The sequence below is a fragment of the Equus caballus genome, chromosome X (assembly GCF_041296265.1).
Source record: "Equus caballus isolate H_3958 breed thoroughbred chromosome X, TB-T2T, whole genome shotgun sequence".
NCBI classification, from domain to species: domain Eukaryota; kingdom Metazoa; phylum Chordata; class Mammalia; order Perissodactyla; family Equidae; genus Equus; species Equus caballus.
The window spans coordinates 25,487,361-25,507,483 of NC_091715.1; the positions used below are offsets into that span (position 1 = coordinate 25,487,361).

The 20,123-nt window shown below is 38.3% G+C and overlaps 1 protein-coding gene across 12 annotated transcripts in view; it reads right to left on the reverse strand.

Annotated features, from left to right (window-relative positions):
• Positions 1-20,123, reverse strand: part of DMD (dystrophin) — a 2,262,230-nt gene that overhangs the window by 292,627 nt on the left and 1,949,480 nt on the right. For all 12 annotated transcript variants that reach the window (XM_023633802.2, XM_070257261.1, XM_070257256.1 and 9 more), the window contains one exon: positions 8,704-8,850. In XM_023633802.2, the coding sequence (XP_023489570.2) occupies positions 8,704-8,850 (147 nt within the window). The remainder of the gene's footprint in view (positions 1-8,703; positions 8,851-20,123) is intronic.

Below are 20,123 nucleotides of genomic sequence, written 5' to 3' on the forward strand. Positions count from 1 at the left end.
ATGCACGTGATTCCTGACAAATTAATAGATTTGAGGAGGGAGTTATACTTTTTGGTTAAAGGGCTGACTTGTAAATGAAGAAGAAATACTGTCATGTCAATCTAACTTTGTATCAGAGAGGCGCTATCCTATAGTTAGTAGTTCTGACCGATTTCCCAGCCGGACTGCCTGGGTTTGAATCCTGGCTCTCCCACTTGCCAGCCGTGTGACCTGGGGCAAGCCACCTAACCTCTTTTTTCCTCATCTTTAAAATGAGGATAAAAACAGTATCTACCTCAGAGGGGGGTTGTGAGGCTTAAAGGCGTTAGTCCATGTAAAAAGGGTTAGCATAGTGAATGGCGTGCAGTAAGTACTAGATAAGTGCTAGTTATTAATTTCAGTAATACACAGTACTCACTAAAATCAATTCTTCTCAAACGTATATTGTGCAACTGCGTTGGCCCAATAAAGTATAACTCTGTGTAAAAAACTGTATTTCTAATATAATAATTTGCTAATTTATTATATTTTCCATTCCATCTCTACCATTGAAATTAATGAATATATCGTTTGAAGGGAGAATTAATATCATAATGATAATTAAGGACGTTACAGAATTTATAAGAATAAAGAAATATTAAGATAAACTACAGTCATTTAAAATTCGCTTTGTGGTATTGACCTTTAAAAGTAGCCTTTCTGAATTTCATAAGCTAGTTTCCAGGCCTCCTCACAGTGTTGGCTTTAACATTCAGCTTTTCATATGGTCTGAAAGGCGGTTATTTCGAGAGGAATGTGCAGCGAAGGAGGAGGGGGGCGTCTTTCTGGTGGAAATGTGAGAACAGCAGCTCTTTGAATGTTGTGCGTGACGTAGCATGGGAAATGGGAGCAGCTGCTGGCCGAGTGTTTCACACGCAGCAGGACAGTGGGAAAAGCAAAAAAGCAAATAAGCAGGGCAAACAGGCCGAAGACAGGGGGGAGGAAGGAGCGACGGCAGGCTGGAGGACACTTACCAGAATAAAGAATAAAGCAGTGAGAAATTTGAGGGAAGGGCAAATGTCAGAAGCGGAACAAGCGAGAAGGAAGAGAAGATATGAGCGTACGGCAATTTTAAATACACCTACTGATATGCATATTTCTAGGACAGAATTAGAGATAGCAGAAATGAAAAGAAATACATACGTACATAAAATTGCTGTTTAAACACATTTAACAGGAACACATTGCATTTTGAAAAACAATAATAAAACACTTAGTATATGGATGACCATAGCAGTTGCCTTCAGAACTAGCAAATATAGTTCCTGATTAAAACAAATTAGGAATTAGGTAGTACATAAAGATCAAGCAATTGGGTAACCTAACTAATACTTCATAATGATAAAATCTCTGAAAAAATTAATATGCCTTTCATTCTCTTTAATAAATACTTCTTTGACTCCTACTGGCTTCATTCTCATTTTGTACATTATGTCATTTTTTTTGGTCACACTCCCTACATCATTCATTTTTCTCCATATGGTTCCACATATCCTGATGCCTTTTTTTTAAAAAAAATAGAGAACGTCCTTGAAAACTGGACTGTTCTTCTTCGGGGTAAGGAGGATGGACTCTGGGCCACCTGGGCCACATTACTTTCAAGGCTACCTAGGCAATCTCAGTATCATTCCTTTTGAATCAAGTACAATTAGCTGTGAAAACACTGGAAACCACACTGACTGAGGAAAATGTCCATAAGTCTGACAGCACACCTTGACCTCAGAGCGTTCTAAGGGCTGTAACCATCCTGGGCATTTAGATTTACGCTTTCTTCTTTAAATCTTTAAAGGGCCTTGTTCATTTCCCTCTCTTTTTGTTTAAACAGAAATGAGGTTAAGCGTAAATGATTGCTCTCTCCTTACTGAAAAGATGTTTTCCTTGAACTTAATTGTCCTTTTTTCATGGGTCATTCTATTCCTAATATCAACAAATCCTCCTGTGACCTAACCTTTTCTAAAACAAACACATTCTTCTTTCTGCTGTGTTCTTTTCATTTCCCTTACCTTCAGCTTTTTACAAACTCCTGCCAGTGGGCACATGAAACTAGATGTTAGCGCTGAAATCTTTTTATGAGCTACCTACTGTTTAGAATGTTTTGGAGTACTTTTTCCTACATTACTACAATATTTGTGGCTAAGTGGCTTCCAACCCTTTTGAGCCTGTGGATCTCTGATTAATATTGCACGAATTATAGGATCCCTACATGATGGAAGTACTACTTAGTACCTGTCAATTGAGAAAAAGTGACCAGCTGAGAAAAATCTGTTTGCGCTTAGTAACACAACTGCATTTACTGAATTATGAAAAATAGTGGTATCTGGGCAAGGCAATTTTGTATTCAAGCTACAGACGATGCTTGATGCGAAAACATATTTGTAGACCTCTCTGTAAAATTCTATGCTTCATAGTTGGGGACAAATTTTCATGTGTAGTCACAGATCAACAACATCCCCTGGGAGCTTGATAGAAATGCACAATCACAGGCTTCATCCGGTCCCTACAGAAGCATCTCAGGGGGTGGTTTAACCAGCTCTGCAGGTGAATCTTATCCATGCTAGATTTTGAGAACTATGTTCTAGACCAGTACTATCCAATAGAAATTTAATGAGAGTTGCATATGTCATTTTAAATTTTCTGGTAGACATATTATAAAAGTAAAAAGAAACACTGCCAGTTGTTTTACTTGAAGTGACAGGCTCACTTCGTTGAAAAAATAGCCGTCTGAATAATCATAAAAAGAAATGGGTGAAATTAATTACAATGATATAGTTTACTTAAGCAAAGACATAAAAATATTATTACTTCAACAGGTAATCAATATAAAAATATTAATGAGATATTTTGCATTCTTTTTTTCGAACTAAGTCTTTGAAACCTGATGTGTATATTACCCTTACAATGCACCTTGATTGGGACTGGCTACACTCAAGGGCTCAAAATCCACACGTATCTACCATACTGGACAGCATAATTCTAGACCATGTGACTTAAAATATAGGAACGATAAATCCCTATTTACATTCTTTTCATTCTTTTGATCCATTTTTACATTTATGGGTTTATATTTATAAATCCATAGAGCAGCAAATTGTGTTACCAGGACATTTCCCTTCACCCTCCAAGTTTCCATTTACCCTTCTCTTCCTGCGCTGAAGACAAGCATTAAGAGCTTGGGTCTCCATGTTCCCATGGCACTGCAACACTCGTCTAAAACAGAACTTTCTGCATGGCATTATACTTACTTTCTACAACCTGCCTCGAAACTTCTCAAAGTGTCTTAAGAAGCCATATATATATATGTATTTTTATATCATATATTTATATGTATTATATGTAAATATATGTATCATATATTTATATGTATGAAGTCATATATTTACATGTATTTTATATATATATATATACACACACACATATATATATATGTATTTTTAAATCTTTTAAACCTGGCTGTCCCCGGAAAGTGCTTAATGTGGGACAATGGTCCTCGAAGTGTGGTCCCTGGCTCAGCAGCTTCAGTCTCACTTGGGAGCTTGATAGAAATGCAGCCTCTCAGGCCCTGCTCCAGACCTGCTGAATCAGAAGCTCTGGAGGTGGGTCCATGATCTGTGTTTTCCTAAGTCTTCCAGATGATTCCGATGCTCACTCACATTTGAGAACCACTGATGTAGGAAGACATATTTCCTTTGAGCATGGCCTCAGACTCATCATTTTCTCCTGAGTTTTGCGGTCTAACCAGAAGCAGACAAATTTTTGGTCTTGTTAAAGAAGAAGTCAAGGAAGGACATGGAAGAAGACATCAGTAGAACCAAGCCTTAGCAAAACTGAAGTGGAGGAAGCTGGATGTCCTCTCCTCACCCTCCGTTAGTAATAGGTCTACATTATTTCAAACAGCAGATGGCACAGCTTGCCTAGGCTCCTTGCCTAGAAAGGACCTCATAAAGCAAAATGATTAGTACAGGATCTTTAAAAAAAAAAAAAAAAGAGTGTGAGGAAAATGTTTAAAATCTGTCCACACAGTTGAAAGGTCAAATCTTGTACTCAATGACAAGGACAAACATACATACATAGAGAGAGAAGCCCGCTTCAAAAACCTATCTCACCAAAGGAAAGAACAGAAGCTGCTCTGCTGGAAGTTTTAATTTTTTAAATTAGAAATCTTGCTTAGTTTTCTAAAAACAAAGCCATGCAAATATTTCTATTGGCCACCTCAATATGATCCCATGTCCTTCCATGAATCTTGCTAATTTGATTATGTAGACCAAATTCCCAGTCAGAAATTACTGAAGAATTTGTATTCTGAGAACTGAAAAGGTATTACGTTTATAGTGTTAGTACTATAATAGCCCATTTTTATTTTTTGTTTATAACATGGAGAAAGGGGGAGAGGGTGGGCCATTATGGAAGTAATAAAAGCAAATCCACCCATAAAATTTTGCTTAAGATGGCATAAGCAGTAAAGGGCGTTTTGGTCAGTATGCTCTCGGACTAGATAGGACGATTACACTATCTGCTTTGTAAACAGCAGATGCTCAATCAGTACTGATCGAATGAAAGAAGAAGGAAAGAAAGAAAGAAAGAATGGAGTATGCAGAAGATGATAGTGTAGATCTCCGTGACAGAAAGTTACCACAGAGATGTGAAGGAGTCTATAACTGTCTGCATGACTTTGGAAGAATCTCAGAAACCTTTAAAAGCATACATAATTCATGATTCTGTCCTTAAACATATTTAAAGAATGTCATACCTGGAAATGTCTCCGAATTCGATATTTTTCACGTGATTACATTCCGTACATCCTACAGGCAATAAAGCATGTCCTCTTTCTATTAAAGTGTATTTGCAGCTTCTCTTGCTGTTTGTGGGCTTACTCATGATATGCAGAGAAATGATTACAATATGCCCTATGGGAGAACATTCCCGATAGAACTTGTGCTTGGTGAGTAAAGAGCACAACCACACCACCAAATGTGTGTGCACTGCTTCAAAATCAGAAAGGTTTATCATCAGTTTAATTTTCTTCCCATTCGGTTTCGAGACTCATTTCTACTGGACCAAATATTAGCATTGGTCCTGCTCTCAGAGCTAATTCATTAAAATCACTTTTGGAGGATTTTAGTACAGTTGCTGAGTTCTAAAGACAATGAGGAATAGAATGCTTTCTAATTTTACATTTGAAACTACAGCTGTGATTTTAAGAGGTACACTGAACTGGGCTCATTAATCCATCGGTTTGTAAAAGGAAGATTTCAAACTTAATATCCCTGAGAATCATTTAAAAAAGAGGCGAAGCATGAAAAAAAAGTGAAGTATTTCATACCTGTGTTGGCCAAAATAGCTTTAAAGTACGACTTTGTTGAGTCCAGACTTAATAGGACTTTGAGAAGAGGAAATAAGAAGGGCATGGGAGTTGCAGTTCAGAAGATCTGATTCAGATACTGACTGACAATTACAGGCTGTGTGGCTGCGACTATGTCACTTCATGCTTCAAAGTTTTAGTTTCCTTACTTGTAAAAGGGAATAGTGATAATAAGGAATCGTAATACATAACCATGTTATAAGGATTAAATGAGATAATGTACATGAAATCTCTTTGTAACTACAAGGAATGATGGTTTCCTATGCCAAAAATACACTGTGAAATGGTCTAGTAGAAATATCCATACTAATGTGTTCACTCTGAGGGAGAAAATAGGATTTTATTCCCACAGGGTGTTTCAAACAGGCAAAGCAATGTCTCTAAATTTCTATTTGTGGATTCAAAATAAATTCAGAACTCTCTATACACTCTATTTCCATGTACAGATAAATTGTGACTGGGTCTTACTCTGCTGTTGACGTTCATATCTACATGGTTTATCTGTTTCTATCATTTTGACTGATAGTATGTATGGCTAAAAAACCAGCATGGTTTTCTTTTAAAATAAAAATTAATGGATCACGTAACTAAACCCAGGATATTCTGATATCAAGTTGGCATAGCCAGGTAGTATGTAACTCTATGCCTTCTATCATACTATTTTGCCCAAATTTAAGACTCTTTTTCTTAGGTTTATATCTGCCTTCCCACTACTCAAAGTCTCTATTTCTTGATTTCTCTTTGTCTTAGCAGACATAGAAACAAAGATGAATTCATACTTATTTTTTATCGTGATTTTCGTAACTGACACAGCATTGCAGCTAAACTCTTTATCTTTTATTAACTATGATGTCATAATGATGGTGGGCTTAAACTTCCCTCCACAGAAGCTGGGTGATTCTTTAGTCTCACATTCTTCTAAACGCAAATGTTCTCCACAGGACATATGAGTTGCTCTTCCAGTAAATGGGGATAAAGTTGTTTGATGTGAATCTCATTTCTTGCTTTGTTCACTTTCTGAACAAGGACTCACATTTATAATACAGGAGAGTGGTTAGAATAAGGGCCAAAGAAAAGAATGGAATCAACTTGACTCAGTTATACGCAAACCAAAACCTCAGATTAATCAGATTTCTGATAAAAACACTTTTTAAGCATATCCTTAAGGTCATGTTCAAAAATAGCAACGTGTGAAATTTGGCACAATAAAAGCATAGACCACAAAGCAATGGAACTGTTTAATATGAGAAGGCTGTGTATATGTGGGTTTGAGGACGAAGGGCTTAAAAATGAGCATTACGGAAGGGAAAGCATAATTCCAACAAACCACATCTGTCTTATTAATTGATGGAGCAACTCCATTGATCTAAACTAAATTTTGTCATATTGTATCTCCCCCAGCTATCCAGATACAGAATCATAGGACTGAACTGGATGTGACCTTAGATAAAATGGATTGTCTTATTTTTCAAATGAGGAAACTGAAGCTGAGAGAGGTTCCCAAGATAACATGGTCAAATAGTAGCTGAATTCAGTTTGAAGTTAGGCCTTCTACTACTCATGCCAATGCTCTTTTTACCACATCGTACCATCTCCTTTCATGTACTTCCTTATATTTCCGACCAAGTCCTTATTCAGTTTAAAGAATGGATAAAAATTAAGCTATGAATATTTTCTCATACTTTACATCTAAATAAATAGTGAAACTACAATGGATCACTTAACATTGATTTTTGTAACTTTTCCTGTCAGTCATAATGTTTTGACCTCATTTGTAAATTCACATGCCACTGTCGCAAACCTTGTACGACATTCTGAAAGCAAATGTGGCATTCAGCTCTCTAAAAGGAATTTTAAGATATAGTTCCAGCGTGCTTGAATGGAGCAAATGTAGCCATTGGTTTTCCTTGGACATTTATTACTTTCTTTATTTATGCTTAAAATAAAAAACATACAAAGGATGAAACTGATAAGATTTTAATAGTACTTAAGCCCTGTGGAGCAAATAGACATAGAAATGCATGTCGTTGCTTGACTATATTGCCTTGCTTTAGTGGATGCCACTTATAACAATCTATCATACAAATATTTCAAGACTATCCATCATAACAAGAATTAAATTATATGAGATCTCAAGAGATCTTGAATTTGGAACTTGTTTTTATTAAAGATCTAGCAATTTTTTAACAGAACTTTCAATCATACCCCTAAATGGACTGCCAATAGGAAAAATAACCTGGTTTATTATTTTTTTATTACAACATTGAAAGAAAATAGTTTTAAACCTAGTTTCCTCTCTGTCCTCAGGAGCATACTGTCTGTATCCTATGAAATTGAAAAAGGAGAGAAAACGATTCTCTAAATCTATGGTTGAATCAGTTTTAGGGTTTTGGGGTTTAACAGTGTCCTTCACATAAAGAACATATACACACTCCTCCTCCACCATGACAAACATTTTCCGAGTTCTTGCTGTGAAACAGGTACTGTATTAATAACCCTACGTGAATTAGTTCATACTATGAATTTAGCAGCAGGCATGTTACAAATGAGGAAACTAACAATCAGAAAGGTCAAGTGACTTCAAGGTCACTCACTTAGAAAGTCTGACTCCAAAACCTGTGTTATAATGATAATAATAATAATTAATAACAACAACTGCAATATTACCAAGAGCTAGAATTTATATAGTGTTACCGTGTGGCTGGCACTGTTCCAAGCACTTTCCATGTATTTTGACTTCTCATCCTAATAACAAACTGATATTTTAGAGACACCTAATATCCCCATTTTTTTCAGATGAAAGACTGAGGCATAGGGAGTTTTAATAACTTACCAAAGGTTCTGCAGCTAATAAGCGTGATCTTGAGCACACTTACAGTCCCTATATTTATGATACAAACCCATGAAAAACTTCCGTGTTGGTTTGTGATAGGATGTTCCTGCTTTAAAAGGTTTTAGAATGTGTCTTACTTTTGACTTTTGTTTAAATTAGGATTCCAAAGGGGAAGATGTTTTGAGAACCCAAGCAATAATAGCACAAAGTAATTGCATGCCAGTAATTTAGCTCTTCCACCATGATTCAGCATTATCTTCCATGTTTATTGCAAGATATAGTAAAGTCTAACTTTCAACCATTTATAAAAATTAATATTAATAACCTTAAAACATTTATATAGTGACTTATTAAGTAATACAAAATGTCCTACACTCACAAATATTATTGTGAACATCACATGAAAAATTACTTTTATTGTTCCTTACAAACAAGCTTTATCTGTATATTCTCTTATTGTCACAAGGAACCGCAATGCTCGTAATGTGCCTACCTGCAGAAGCTTCCATCTGGTGTTCAGGTCTTCCAGAGTGCTGAGGTTATAAGGTGACAGCTGAATGCCCAACGTGGTGAGCTGGCGAGCAAGGTCATTGACGTGGCTTACATTCTCTTTAAGAGGCGCAATTTCTCCTCGAAGTGCCTGTGTGAAATAGTCAAGGGTAAATTGGAAGATAAGAACATTTAAAGCAAAGAAGGAGACACATGGGAACTACAAAATATCTTATTGTGTTTGGGGTTCAGTGTCAGTGACATTTGCTCTATTATCGTGATATTATAACAGTGAACATTCATTAATAGGTGAAAAATAACTAACATTTATTGAGCACATCTTAGGTGCCTAATCCTGTGATGAGCTCTGTCCACGTGTAATCCAATTTTATTCCTACACAATAACCCTATGAGGTTGGTAGTTGGAGAATTCTCATTTGAGACATGAAAAAACAAACTCGCAGAGGTTAGACCTTGCCCAAGGGCCTACGGGTCAAAATTGTGGAACCTAGGATCCATATCTAGGTTTGCCTGCCTCCAGATTGTTATATCATATACCTCTCCAAAAAAATCCTGGATTGGTAAAGTAACAGGAAAAATACAGTGCTGCTAGATTCTAAATTCTACTCATCTCACAACCAGAAATGGGTCCTTTTTTTTACATTAAAAAGATATACTCAATCATAAAATATTACATTCCTACTTTGTGCCAACTACATAATAAATAGATTCATTTGGAGATTAGGGTATTTTGTCAAGTCCTAAGAATGGCTTCCTGTTCTCCTGGTATTTTAGTCCTTGTGGCAATGACTTAAGAAGGCTCCCATGGGGCTTCTCAGCTGTCTCTGAAGCACTGGAGTGGGATTCTCTGATGCAATGCATCACGACAATCTGTTGAGCAGAAGAACCCTATGCAGATATGGGGAGGATATTACCATGCATCATATCTACCCTATTCAGATGACATTTATGGATCTTTAACATGATGCATGATGTCCAAATGTTCCAATGAGCAATTTCTAAGGGACAAATTCCCTCACTGAGGAGAACAGTTTATGTAATGTAATGTCTGTGCACAAGGACAGCATCACTTACTTGGCTATATGTGCTGTTTTGACTTGCTTGCTCTGAGCAGGTGTTATTTCTCTGGTTCACTATGTTGAGAAAACCATTTTTTACACTGACCTTATCTATAACACTCTGATTCCCTCCCATTCCAAATGGAAGGAGCCAGTATGTACATTCTAAATAAGAATGGCATTGTCCTCTCAAATCAACCTGAATATCTCACCACTAAAACGCGGTATTGTATGGAGTATAAGACTCTTATATAGTCCTCAGATAACATGAGACATTGTGCTAAGCACTCTGTTGAACTTACAGGGTGTTTTTTGTTTTCTAGGGAAAGATTCGCCCTGAGCTAACATCTGTTGTCAGTCTTGCTCCCTTTTTTTTTTTTCCTCCCCAAAGCCCCAATGCATGGTTATATATCTTAGCTCTAAGTCCTTCTACTTCTTTTATGTGAGCTACCACCACAGCACAGCTACTGACAGACAGGTGATGTGGTTCTGCGACCAGGAAATGATCCCAGGCCACTGAAGTAGTGAGAGCGCCAAACTTTAACCACTAGGCCATCAGGCCTGGCTCAAACTTACAGTTTTTTTAAGGTAGTCTTTAAAAATATTATATTAAAGAATCATGAGGTTTCTTTTGGGAGTGATGAAAATATTCCGGAATTAGACAGTGGTGATGCTGGCACAACCTTGTGACTATACTAAACACCACTGAAGTGTGCCCTTTAAAAGGGTGAATTTTACAGTATATGAATTATGCATCAATAAAAAATAAAAACAGGGGCCAGCCCTGAGGCCAAGTGGTTAAGTTCACGTGCTCCACTTCGGCAGCCCAGAGTTTCGCTGGTTCAGATCCTGGGTGCGGACCTAGCACCACTCATCAAGTCATGCTGAGGTGACATCCCACATAGCAGAACTAGCAGGCCCTACGACTAGAATATACAACTATGTACTGGGGGGCTTTGGGGAAAAGAAGAAAAAAAAAGAAGATTGGCAACAGATGTTAGCTCAAGGCCAATCTTTAAAAAAAAAACCCAAAAACTCTTCTGACTGACCACATACATTCAAAAAATCATATCTGATGTATTCATCTTTATTCAACTTCATGTGAGTGAAATATCATAGGAATCGGTCTGAAAGTAAGAAAGTTTTTATAGGGATTGATAGTAAATATTATTATTCCATTTCCTTATAAGTAAATATATGGATTTAAAAAATCAGGATAAGTGCCCATGGAGAGAGGGGGTTAAAATCCACATACGTGAATTCATATCTCTAAAAGGAAATGATCCATAATCACTTTGTTTTGCGTAATAGAAAGGTTAGAAAACAGATTTCTTAAATGTCAATGGGGAAACCTGGACAAGGACAATGATTACAAAATGGAACCATTCTCTTCTGGATAATTACATGTGTTTCTTGTAACCATAAGTAAATATCATATAAGTGGGAAGTGTAAACAGGAAACCATTGCAGAGATGGCAGGACAGCCAGGCAGAATCTGACAATACTGCAGATTAACCCTGTATGCTAATCATCTGTCTTCGCTAGTATGGTTCTCAGCCATTAAGTTGAATATCCATCTCAGTAAAGTCATATCTAGATTTCAACTCCCTTTGGATCATGTAACTTACATGTTCAAATGTCTCTTATTAGAATATTTTGAGTTTACTTACTTCCTCCCCCAAAGTTCAGGACACAGATTTTAATCCTTCATCAATGTTTTGGAGGATGGAGGGGATTAAAAAATAAGTTCCAGCACTCATAATCAACCATAACACTCACTCTCCCTCCCTACCACCTTCTTTCCCCCTCCCTCCCTCTCTCCACTGTCATGGGATCTTGTGGCTTCTTTTGTTTGCTCATATCTAGCAATTATAGTAGAAGTTCTCTTAACTGATGTCCATTTAAGACTCACCAGATTAGCTGGAGTCTTCATTCCTCTGTGAAAAACACTGAATGGGGCCTCTAACAACCTCTAAGTAAAATGTTAGGGTATCCGTCAGTGTGCAAGGCCTTCAGCACTCATTAGTTGAGCTGTCAGTTGTGTGTGTGTTCTCAAACTTGTTTTTGCCAGTTACTTTTGCAATTACATAATTTGATTAAAGATTTCCTAAACCAAAGAAATATAAGTCTAAGAAAGAAAATAACTTATTATTTCTATGAAAACCAGGTTAAATACTCTGGAAAGTTGCTTAAAACGAAAAAGTATTGTTGAATTGGGTGTGGACAAGACAACCATAAAAGATTAGGAAAACAATCTGAAAAATTCAGAAGGATTCTGTAGTCAGAATGCTTCTCATGCTTCCTGATGGACTCTCTCTACCTTAAAGAAACTGGAAATCAAGAAGTTTATATTATCAGTGTGATTTATGGAGAACTCCAATTAGTGAATCTACACTCAAAGAAAAAACTTACACAACATTAAAATATTGGTGACTATTCTAAGATAAAATGTTTAAGCCATTTTTGATGATTTCCTGATTTAACTGACTTTTTCAATTAACTGTTGAACTCTAGGTCCTAACTCAGTTGGAATAGAGAGCACCTATTATAAATATTTACTAATACTATTTTGCTACCACTGCTACTGCTACTAGTATTGTCATCAATTAAGGGGAAAAAGCCGTATGTTCAGTTTAATCGGAATACCTAAATTTTTGTTAAGAGAAATGGAAGCTTCGACGGGGGGAAGGTCAGTTGGTAAAGAGAGAGTTTGGTGCAAAGGTTTACTTTGGGGCGCTATCATGATGGGCCTGAGTAGATTGAAGAACTTTAGCCAGTTAGAAATCATCGTCAGGGCACTAAGCTCATTGAGGATGGAGGAAAGGAGGTAACTGATGGCAGAAAAGAGGAAGAGAAAAAGGAGGCAGGAGAGTGTCCAAGTCAGTCTTCACATTAGCAGTTGACCTCGATTCTGGTGGCAGCTCCATAATACTCAAGGATGGCTTGCTGCTGTAGGTTGCCAATGCCGAGAAGTGTACATAACAAGAAATACGGCCCCTAAACACCGAATCACAGGGCGTGCTATCTAAAGAGTGAATGCAGGCACTTTTCCATTGCAGTGGATGGTTTATGATTAAGTGGTGGTTATGGTTTGAGCCATAGCATTGGGTTTGACTATATTTCAAATATTAGAGCTTGTAATATTGTCCATATAAATTTATGTTTAAATTACTAAACACTAAACATAAAATGTCAGAAAGTACAATGAACTCTGAACAACATGCTGTGCTATTTAAATACCACCAGAATTTCATTAGATTTCATTCCGGTTTGGAAGCAGTAAGTGAGAAAACATTGAAGGCAGCCATTATACTGTGGGTTTTCTTTGAATCACTTAAACATCTGGAATATGGTCTTCATAAAAGAGCAAACCAAGTCTAATTTTATTATGACTAGTTTCATGCAGGCAGAATTTTCACTTCATTAAATGTTGTCTGATTATAGATATAAAAGTACTGATTTAGAATGATATATAAGTCTGATATGTCAAGTTTTTTTTTCTTTTTATGAAATTCAATTGCTTGTCAGATCTTTGCTTAGCCTTATGTAACTAAAGATTTGTTCAAATAGAGACTTAGAATTTTAGTCATCAGCCATCTTGCAAGGAAAGAAAGGAGTTGTCCATTAACAAGGGAAGATCACTTTGGAGGGAGCAGTTTTGACTTGACAGGTAAGGGACTGGTCTGCAAGGCACAGAAGGTAATTTGGAGGACTGGAAAGAGTAAGTTGAGGGCTTCTACTGAGAGGGTTTCGGTGTCCTCTGTGAAGTAGGAAGCAACAGACGTGGCATAAAATTGGTGTGTAACGAGTATTCATTGAATGAAAACATAAATTAAGGGTAAGTGGGAACATTTGAATTAGTTGTGCTAATGATTGTGAATGGGAGTTGACCTAAGAAACGAGTGAGGTTGCCAGACAGTGCTGAGGGCTCATTTGAGGCTTAGGACCAAAATTTTTTAGCAGAACCAATCTGCCCAAATTCTCTCCAACGTTGTTCCATGCAAGCATGGAGAAAACAGTTGATCCAGGTTTGGGTTTTTGTCAGATGGTTGTGGCACAAACACTTAAGGACAAAGGAGTTTAAATTTTAGCCGGAATGTGATTGAAAAACAGACCATGGAATCTAAACTGGATTAGGAGGGAAGTGAAGCAAGATGCGGCTTGTAGATGGAGAGAAAGAAGAGGGGTCAGCGGTGGACGTCCAGGACAATCCAAGAAAGGCCACAACAGGAGTAGCTGCACAAGCAACCAAGAAGGAGAGGAGACTCTGGGATGCTCGAATTAGCTCTGTCGTTTATGAATTTATTTATAAATAATGTGATGTGATTATTTATTTATTGCATTTTCTTTCTTTCTTTTTTTTTTTTTGCTGAGGAAGATTTGCCTTGACCTAATATCTGCTGCCAATCTTCCTCTTTTTGTACATGAGTCACTGCCACAGCATGGCCACTGACAGACAAGTGGTGTAGGTCCACCCCTGGCAACCAAACCCAGGCTGCTGAAGTGGAGCGTGCTGAGCTTAACCACTAGGCCACCAGGGCTTGCCCTACTGCATTTTATTTCTATATTAATGGTGCTACTGAGTCTGAAAAACCTCCCTTCTTAGGGATAATAAACATTCTTCTTAAAATCTTAACCTACTAATTCACAGAGGTCCTATCTCACTTAGTAGAAATTCAAAATTAGTAGGGTCTGATGATGAAACATCATTCCAGGACTATATATACTGTGCAGAGAAATTTACATTACAAATACTACCTAAAAAACAAAGTAGTGACTAAGGGCATTTCTCTCTACAGTGAACACATGTTTGTGAATGAAAACCCCTGAAAAATAGCCTAGAAAGAGGAGATATAAGGAAAAGTCCCAGGATTCCTCATGCTGGGTTAGTAGCTAGAAGCTGAAGGGGAGAAAATGGAATTCGTGTCCTGCAATTCTGGTCTTTAGTACTGGTATTGGGGCTCTTATATATGGCTCAGGGAAGGCCTCTTAGAACCCAGTCATCCAGGATTTGGGGGCAGGTACAGTCTAGCTGTGTTTTGTAGCTTCTGCATTTCTGTATGGGTGTATCATCCCGACGAGAGTGAGTGCTCGCCACTGGGGCTTAGAGAGTCAGGGACCATATCCTGCTTTGCCCAGAGGATCAGAGGCCTAGCGGAGCCTCTAAAATACCTAGGGGGAATGGGCTGCTCAAATATGGTTGGACCAATAACAAAGAAATACAAGATGAGATGTAGGCAAGCCTTTCATGAAATGGATCAGGCTTGGAGACTTCCATTGTTATCTGTAATTCTTGGCTCTTTACTGTGGTTTGTTCTCTGCATGGTGTGGTGCCCAGGATGTAGGTTTAGCTTTTGTCTCCGATACCTGCTGCCTTAGCATTTTGGAGAAGCAGAGTCAGTGCTCTTAAAAGAAGAAGAGTGAGGGGCCGGCCCCGTGGCCTAGTGGTTAAGTTTGGCATGCTCCACTTCGTTGGCCCAGGTTCGGTTCCTGGGTACAGACCTATACTACATGTCGGCGGCCACCCACATACAAAATAGAGGAAGATTTGCAACAGATGTTAGCTCAGGGGAAATTTTCCTCAGCAAAAAAAAAAAAAAAAAGGAAAGAAAAAAGAAAAAAAGGGAGTGAGAGAAGCAGGAGAACAGGGCAAGAAATCTAAATAAGGATGTGGTCTCAGTTGGAGACCAGCATCGGCCAGGTCCCATGGGGAGCTCTGGAGCACAAATTATACCGTATCTGGTCCTTTCTTGAGACAAAGGAATTGTCCTTTTCTACCCCAGTGTCAATCAGTTGTTGGCCATTAGCTACCCTCTGGCAGTCTTAGGGGAGGAGGGGTGGTGTAACTTCCCAGGCAAGGTGGCTTCCTTTTGGCTGAGGGAGGTTTCCTGGAAAAGAGTGCAACTATGAGTCTTTAGCAGCCAACACTCAGAGTTGCTGGGGGATGAGTGCACCAGCCCAGTGAAGGAATCTGGCTGGGGTGGCAACAGCATCCACTACGTAGACTAACTTCATCCAGTTCCCTAATCTCCTTTACTCTTGGACTTCAGATGTCAGGTACTTTCTGTGTGTGTGTGCAAGAGTCTTATGGGAATTCTCCTTACTAACGTTGGGGGCCATCCCATAGATCTCCAACAAAACTGAGACATACCACCCTTTCCATAAGATCGAGTCCCTGATTTCTGTGAAGTACTGAGGGATCGTGTGGAGCTAAGACACGGGGGGTAGTCTGCAGACTGAATGAGTACATCGCTCTGCCTTTAGTATCACTTTTGCCTCTGGGACAGACATTCTTGACGATACATCATGCCATTGAAACATGTACCTTTTTTGAATACGGATGCGACTGCATTCCATTCTAGCATCCGTTTTTATCGTGGTAGCCTGAAGGCCAAATATTATGCTGTTTTTTTCATTGTCTTCCTTGCGTTCAGTTTTCAGGACCGTTTTTGTATGCTTTCATATTTGGGCATGATCACTTTTGATAAGCAAACTCAATAAGGACATAAATAACGAAACAGACTCAGAACTAATGACCTGGATGGAGTATAATCAGGATGACTTGAGGTAGGTTAAACTAAAAAAAACCCACCAGATTTTAGGAGAACAATGTGAAGTTTAGAGGCATGAAGAAATCTGGTGCTTTTATTTCCCAAGCATTTATCAGTAATTATATTTTAACTATGGTTTCCCCTCAGAGTCACCACACTTCCAAATTTGTGGCACTAAAAGCATAGCAATTAACTGCTTTGTTTTTTTCCATAAGGAATGCTCATGTTTTTGTGAAAAATAATCTCTAGTTTTTCTTCATATTATTGAAAAGGCCTGCACACCCAAACACAAAAGCATAAATTCTCTTTTTAACATTATTTTCTCCTTTGCATTCATAATTCTTCACCTTTCAGGATATGGCTTCACAATGAAGCCTATAACCCCAATGTTCTTAAAATAAAAGCTGAATTATAGCTTTACCACACTTATCGTATCCATCTTCTTTCTTTTTTATGTTCATTTTGCCTCCACAAATATAAATTGGAAATGAGGAAAAGGACAGAATTGATCACGAAGGAAAGGTTTTGACTTATAAGAATAAGTTGTACACATCTGAGTTATTTTAAGTCCCTTGGGTACTACTTTCTAGAATCCTAACCCTGGCTGCTAATTATTTCCCCTTTATAGAAAAACAAAGCAAACGAACCAAAAAAACAAAACCCAAAAACATTTCAAGCTTTCCAGAGCTTTCTAATGACACAATTAAAACAAATAAAAAGGTAGTTCATGAGTGTTTTACAGAGGCTAAATGCAAAATATACACAATTAAAAGAAAAAAGTCTCTAATGAGGATAAATAAATCATTTAAGCAGGCCATGTTTTTAGGCTGCCAAGGAAACAGAAGAAATGCCACTATTTTCTTTCTGAGAAATTTTAATTGTATGTGACAAACATTAGCAAGATGGCAGTTAATGAAATCTATTTACTTACTTAAAAATAAGGAATAATCCATACACCATTAAAAACATCAACCACAAGGACATTGATAGTCAAATTCAAGAGTTATTTTAGACAGATTAAGTTCTACATTTAACAGGTTTTGTGAATTAGCCAACATTCCTGCCAGTCGAAAATGTTCATGGTCTGGGCCCACATTTGGCACTACTATCGCCCCTGCCTAGGGATATTGTCTTGCTCTCACCCTTCCCTACATGGCTCAAAACATCAGTCTAAGGCAGTGACTCTCAAACGATTGCATGCGTCATAATCACGTGGAGGGCTTGTGAACACAGATTGCTGGGTCCCACGCCAGTGTCTTTGATTCAGTAGGTCCAGGATGCGCCTGAGAATTTGGCATTTTTAACAAGAACCTAGAAGATGCTGCATTCCTCCATCACACCTGGCTTATTCTTGACTTAGACCATGCATGCTGTCCCCTCTGCTTAGAGTTTTCCATTCCCGCTCTCTGCCTAGCTGGCTTCTATTCATAGACCGCAGATCTCAGTTAATGTGACTGTTACAGGGAGCCCATCCCTGGTTGCACTATCTAAGGTAAGCACCCCTTATTTTTCCTGTCTCAGCACCCTGTTTTCCTTCTTAGCACTGATCACAATTTCTAAGTGCATATTTATTTGCCTATTTATTAATTCATTGTCTCTCCCTTCTCAGGACGCTACTCTTCGTTAAGGCAATTCTATATTATTTTTTTCCCCAGAGTATTCTTGCACCGAGTACATGATAATCCCTCAATACATTTTTATTAGAGAATAAACAGTCAAGAGAATTCGGCATTTTTGCATTAGTTATTAATATTTCAAACCAACGGTATTCTCAAATTGCTTCATAAACATAGTTTCCTACAGAAATCTGACACTGAATTCCTAAGTGAAAGAAGAGAAACCTGCTCATTTCTTTTAGGTTCCATATCCGAATTCTTTAGATCTATTACTTGATTTATTTTACGTTGGAGCATGTGCTAATTTCTGAAGCATCTCTGACCTTCTCAGCAAGAACATAACATTCCAATTTTTGGTACCAACTGGGGAGTTTTCATAAAAATGGAACAAATGGGAAAAAAGGGGAGTAATCTATTTGAGGAAAATCTGTTCTGCTGGTGGTGAGACTCTTGGTGTAGCCGTCTGTGGGGGCATTTTGGCAAGACTGAATAAAAGTGTTAAAAACATTTATATAGGAAAAGATGAGAAGACTACATCCTGGAGTATCCACGTGGAATTGTATAGTGGCCTGGCCGCAGGGCCAAAGGGGGCTGGACTCCAGCCTGGGCTCCACTAGCGAATTGGTGAGCCTTGGCGCAGGGCCGGGGATCTCTTCGAAGAAAGAGGTACCCTTTTCTACTCTGCCCAAAGAGGCACTTGCAGAGATTAGGACTATAGATGCTGTGGTTGAGATTATGGATGGTCTCTGTCTCTGTCTCTCTCTTTGTCTCTGTCTCTTTTTCCTCCCTCTCTCTCATTTTTGGGATTTTCCACTAAAGAAAAAGTTCATTCACAAATATTTTCCACGCATTTCCTCTTGTGTAAAAAAGGAGTTAGTAACAAGGACGCATCAGGGCTGTCGTAAGACGCAGGAGAAGGTCGGGTCTATTTCTTCTTCTTTTACTCCACCTACAACCAGTTAAGCATGGTGTTAGGCAACATGGGGAAGACAAAGTCACATGAGGTCCTAGTCAGTCTAGTTCAGGGAGACTCTGCAAAGCAGAGGGTAATAACGACATCCACGAGAGAGCCACAGACTAAGATTCTTTCTCTGGTACCTGCATCTTTGGAGCCAATTTCTAATATCACCCCTGGGGAAACTTGTCTCTCCTCACTCCTCTATCACATAGCTTTATAAGGTCTGCTTGAACTAGACATTGGGATGTGGGTACATGAAACTGCTAAAGGAAGAGGAAACGTGGGAGGAGGAAAGATACTTGTTCAGAGCTTGAACAAAGGGCAAGAGGTAGGAAAGCTTAATGTGTTTGAGGAAGAGCGACAGTCTTTAATAAGTTGAAGCATGCAATACAGGGCAATTGTGGAAGAAAAATCATGGGCATTTTCTTGGAGCGAGATTGCAATGGGTTTGAATGAGGTGGTCTTTGCAATGCAGATAATGAAGGTTTCTGCAAAGGAAAACGGCATATTCCCAGCAACTCTTTCAGTTAGAATTAATTACCACTCACTTGAAAACACTTATTTTATATCCACTATGTACTATGCGTATATGTACTCTATGGTATACATCTTCTATGCACTGGGAAAATGGAACTCTCAACAGACTCACAGTCATTAGCAGAGGTAGACAATTTAGGGGGTTATTAAAAAACAACATAATCACGCTATGAGAAGTTGTGCCACGGCATTTGGAAAGCGCAAAGAAGGATGCTGAGGCAGGTCAGAAGAGACTCCCTGAGTAGATAAGGTGACTGAAGTCACCCACAGAGGGGAACAACACAAAAGGCACGTTCATCCAGGTGTGACATATTCAACTAGAAAACTTCAAGCAGATCAGTATAAGATTGTGGCCATTCTGAAGAGGCAAAAGAAGTGACAATGAGTGTTTGTAAGTTCGGGCAAGAAGTAACAATGACTAGAGATAGGATGGCGGCAGATGGGAGCAAATTATCTGTAAAATAATTCCCAAAGGTCTTACGTACCTGAAAGAGAGGATTTTGCCTTGTGCTTTTGTGCATGTTTGTTTATTCACTCATTCCAAAAAAATTATTGAGCACCTATTATATGCCAGAGAATATTCCAGGCACTAGAGAGAGAGCAGTGTATGTAACAGACGACTTCCTATGATCATGCAGCTTAACTCTAATGGATATAATTTCTTTAAATGATCACTGTTATTA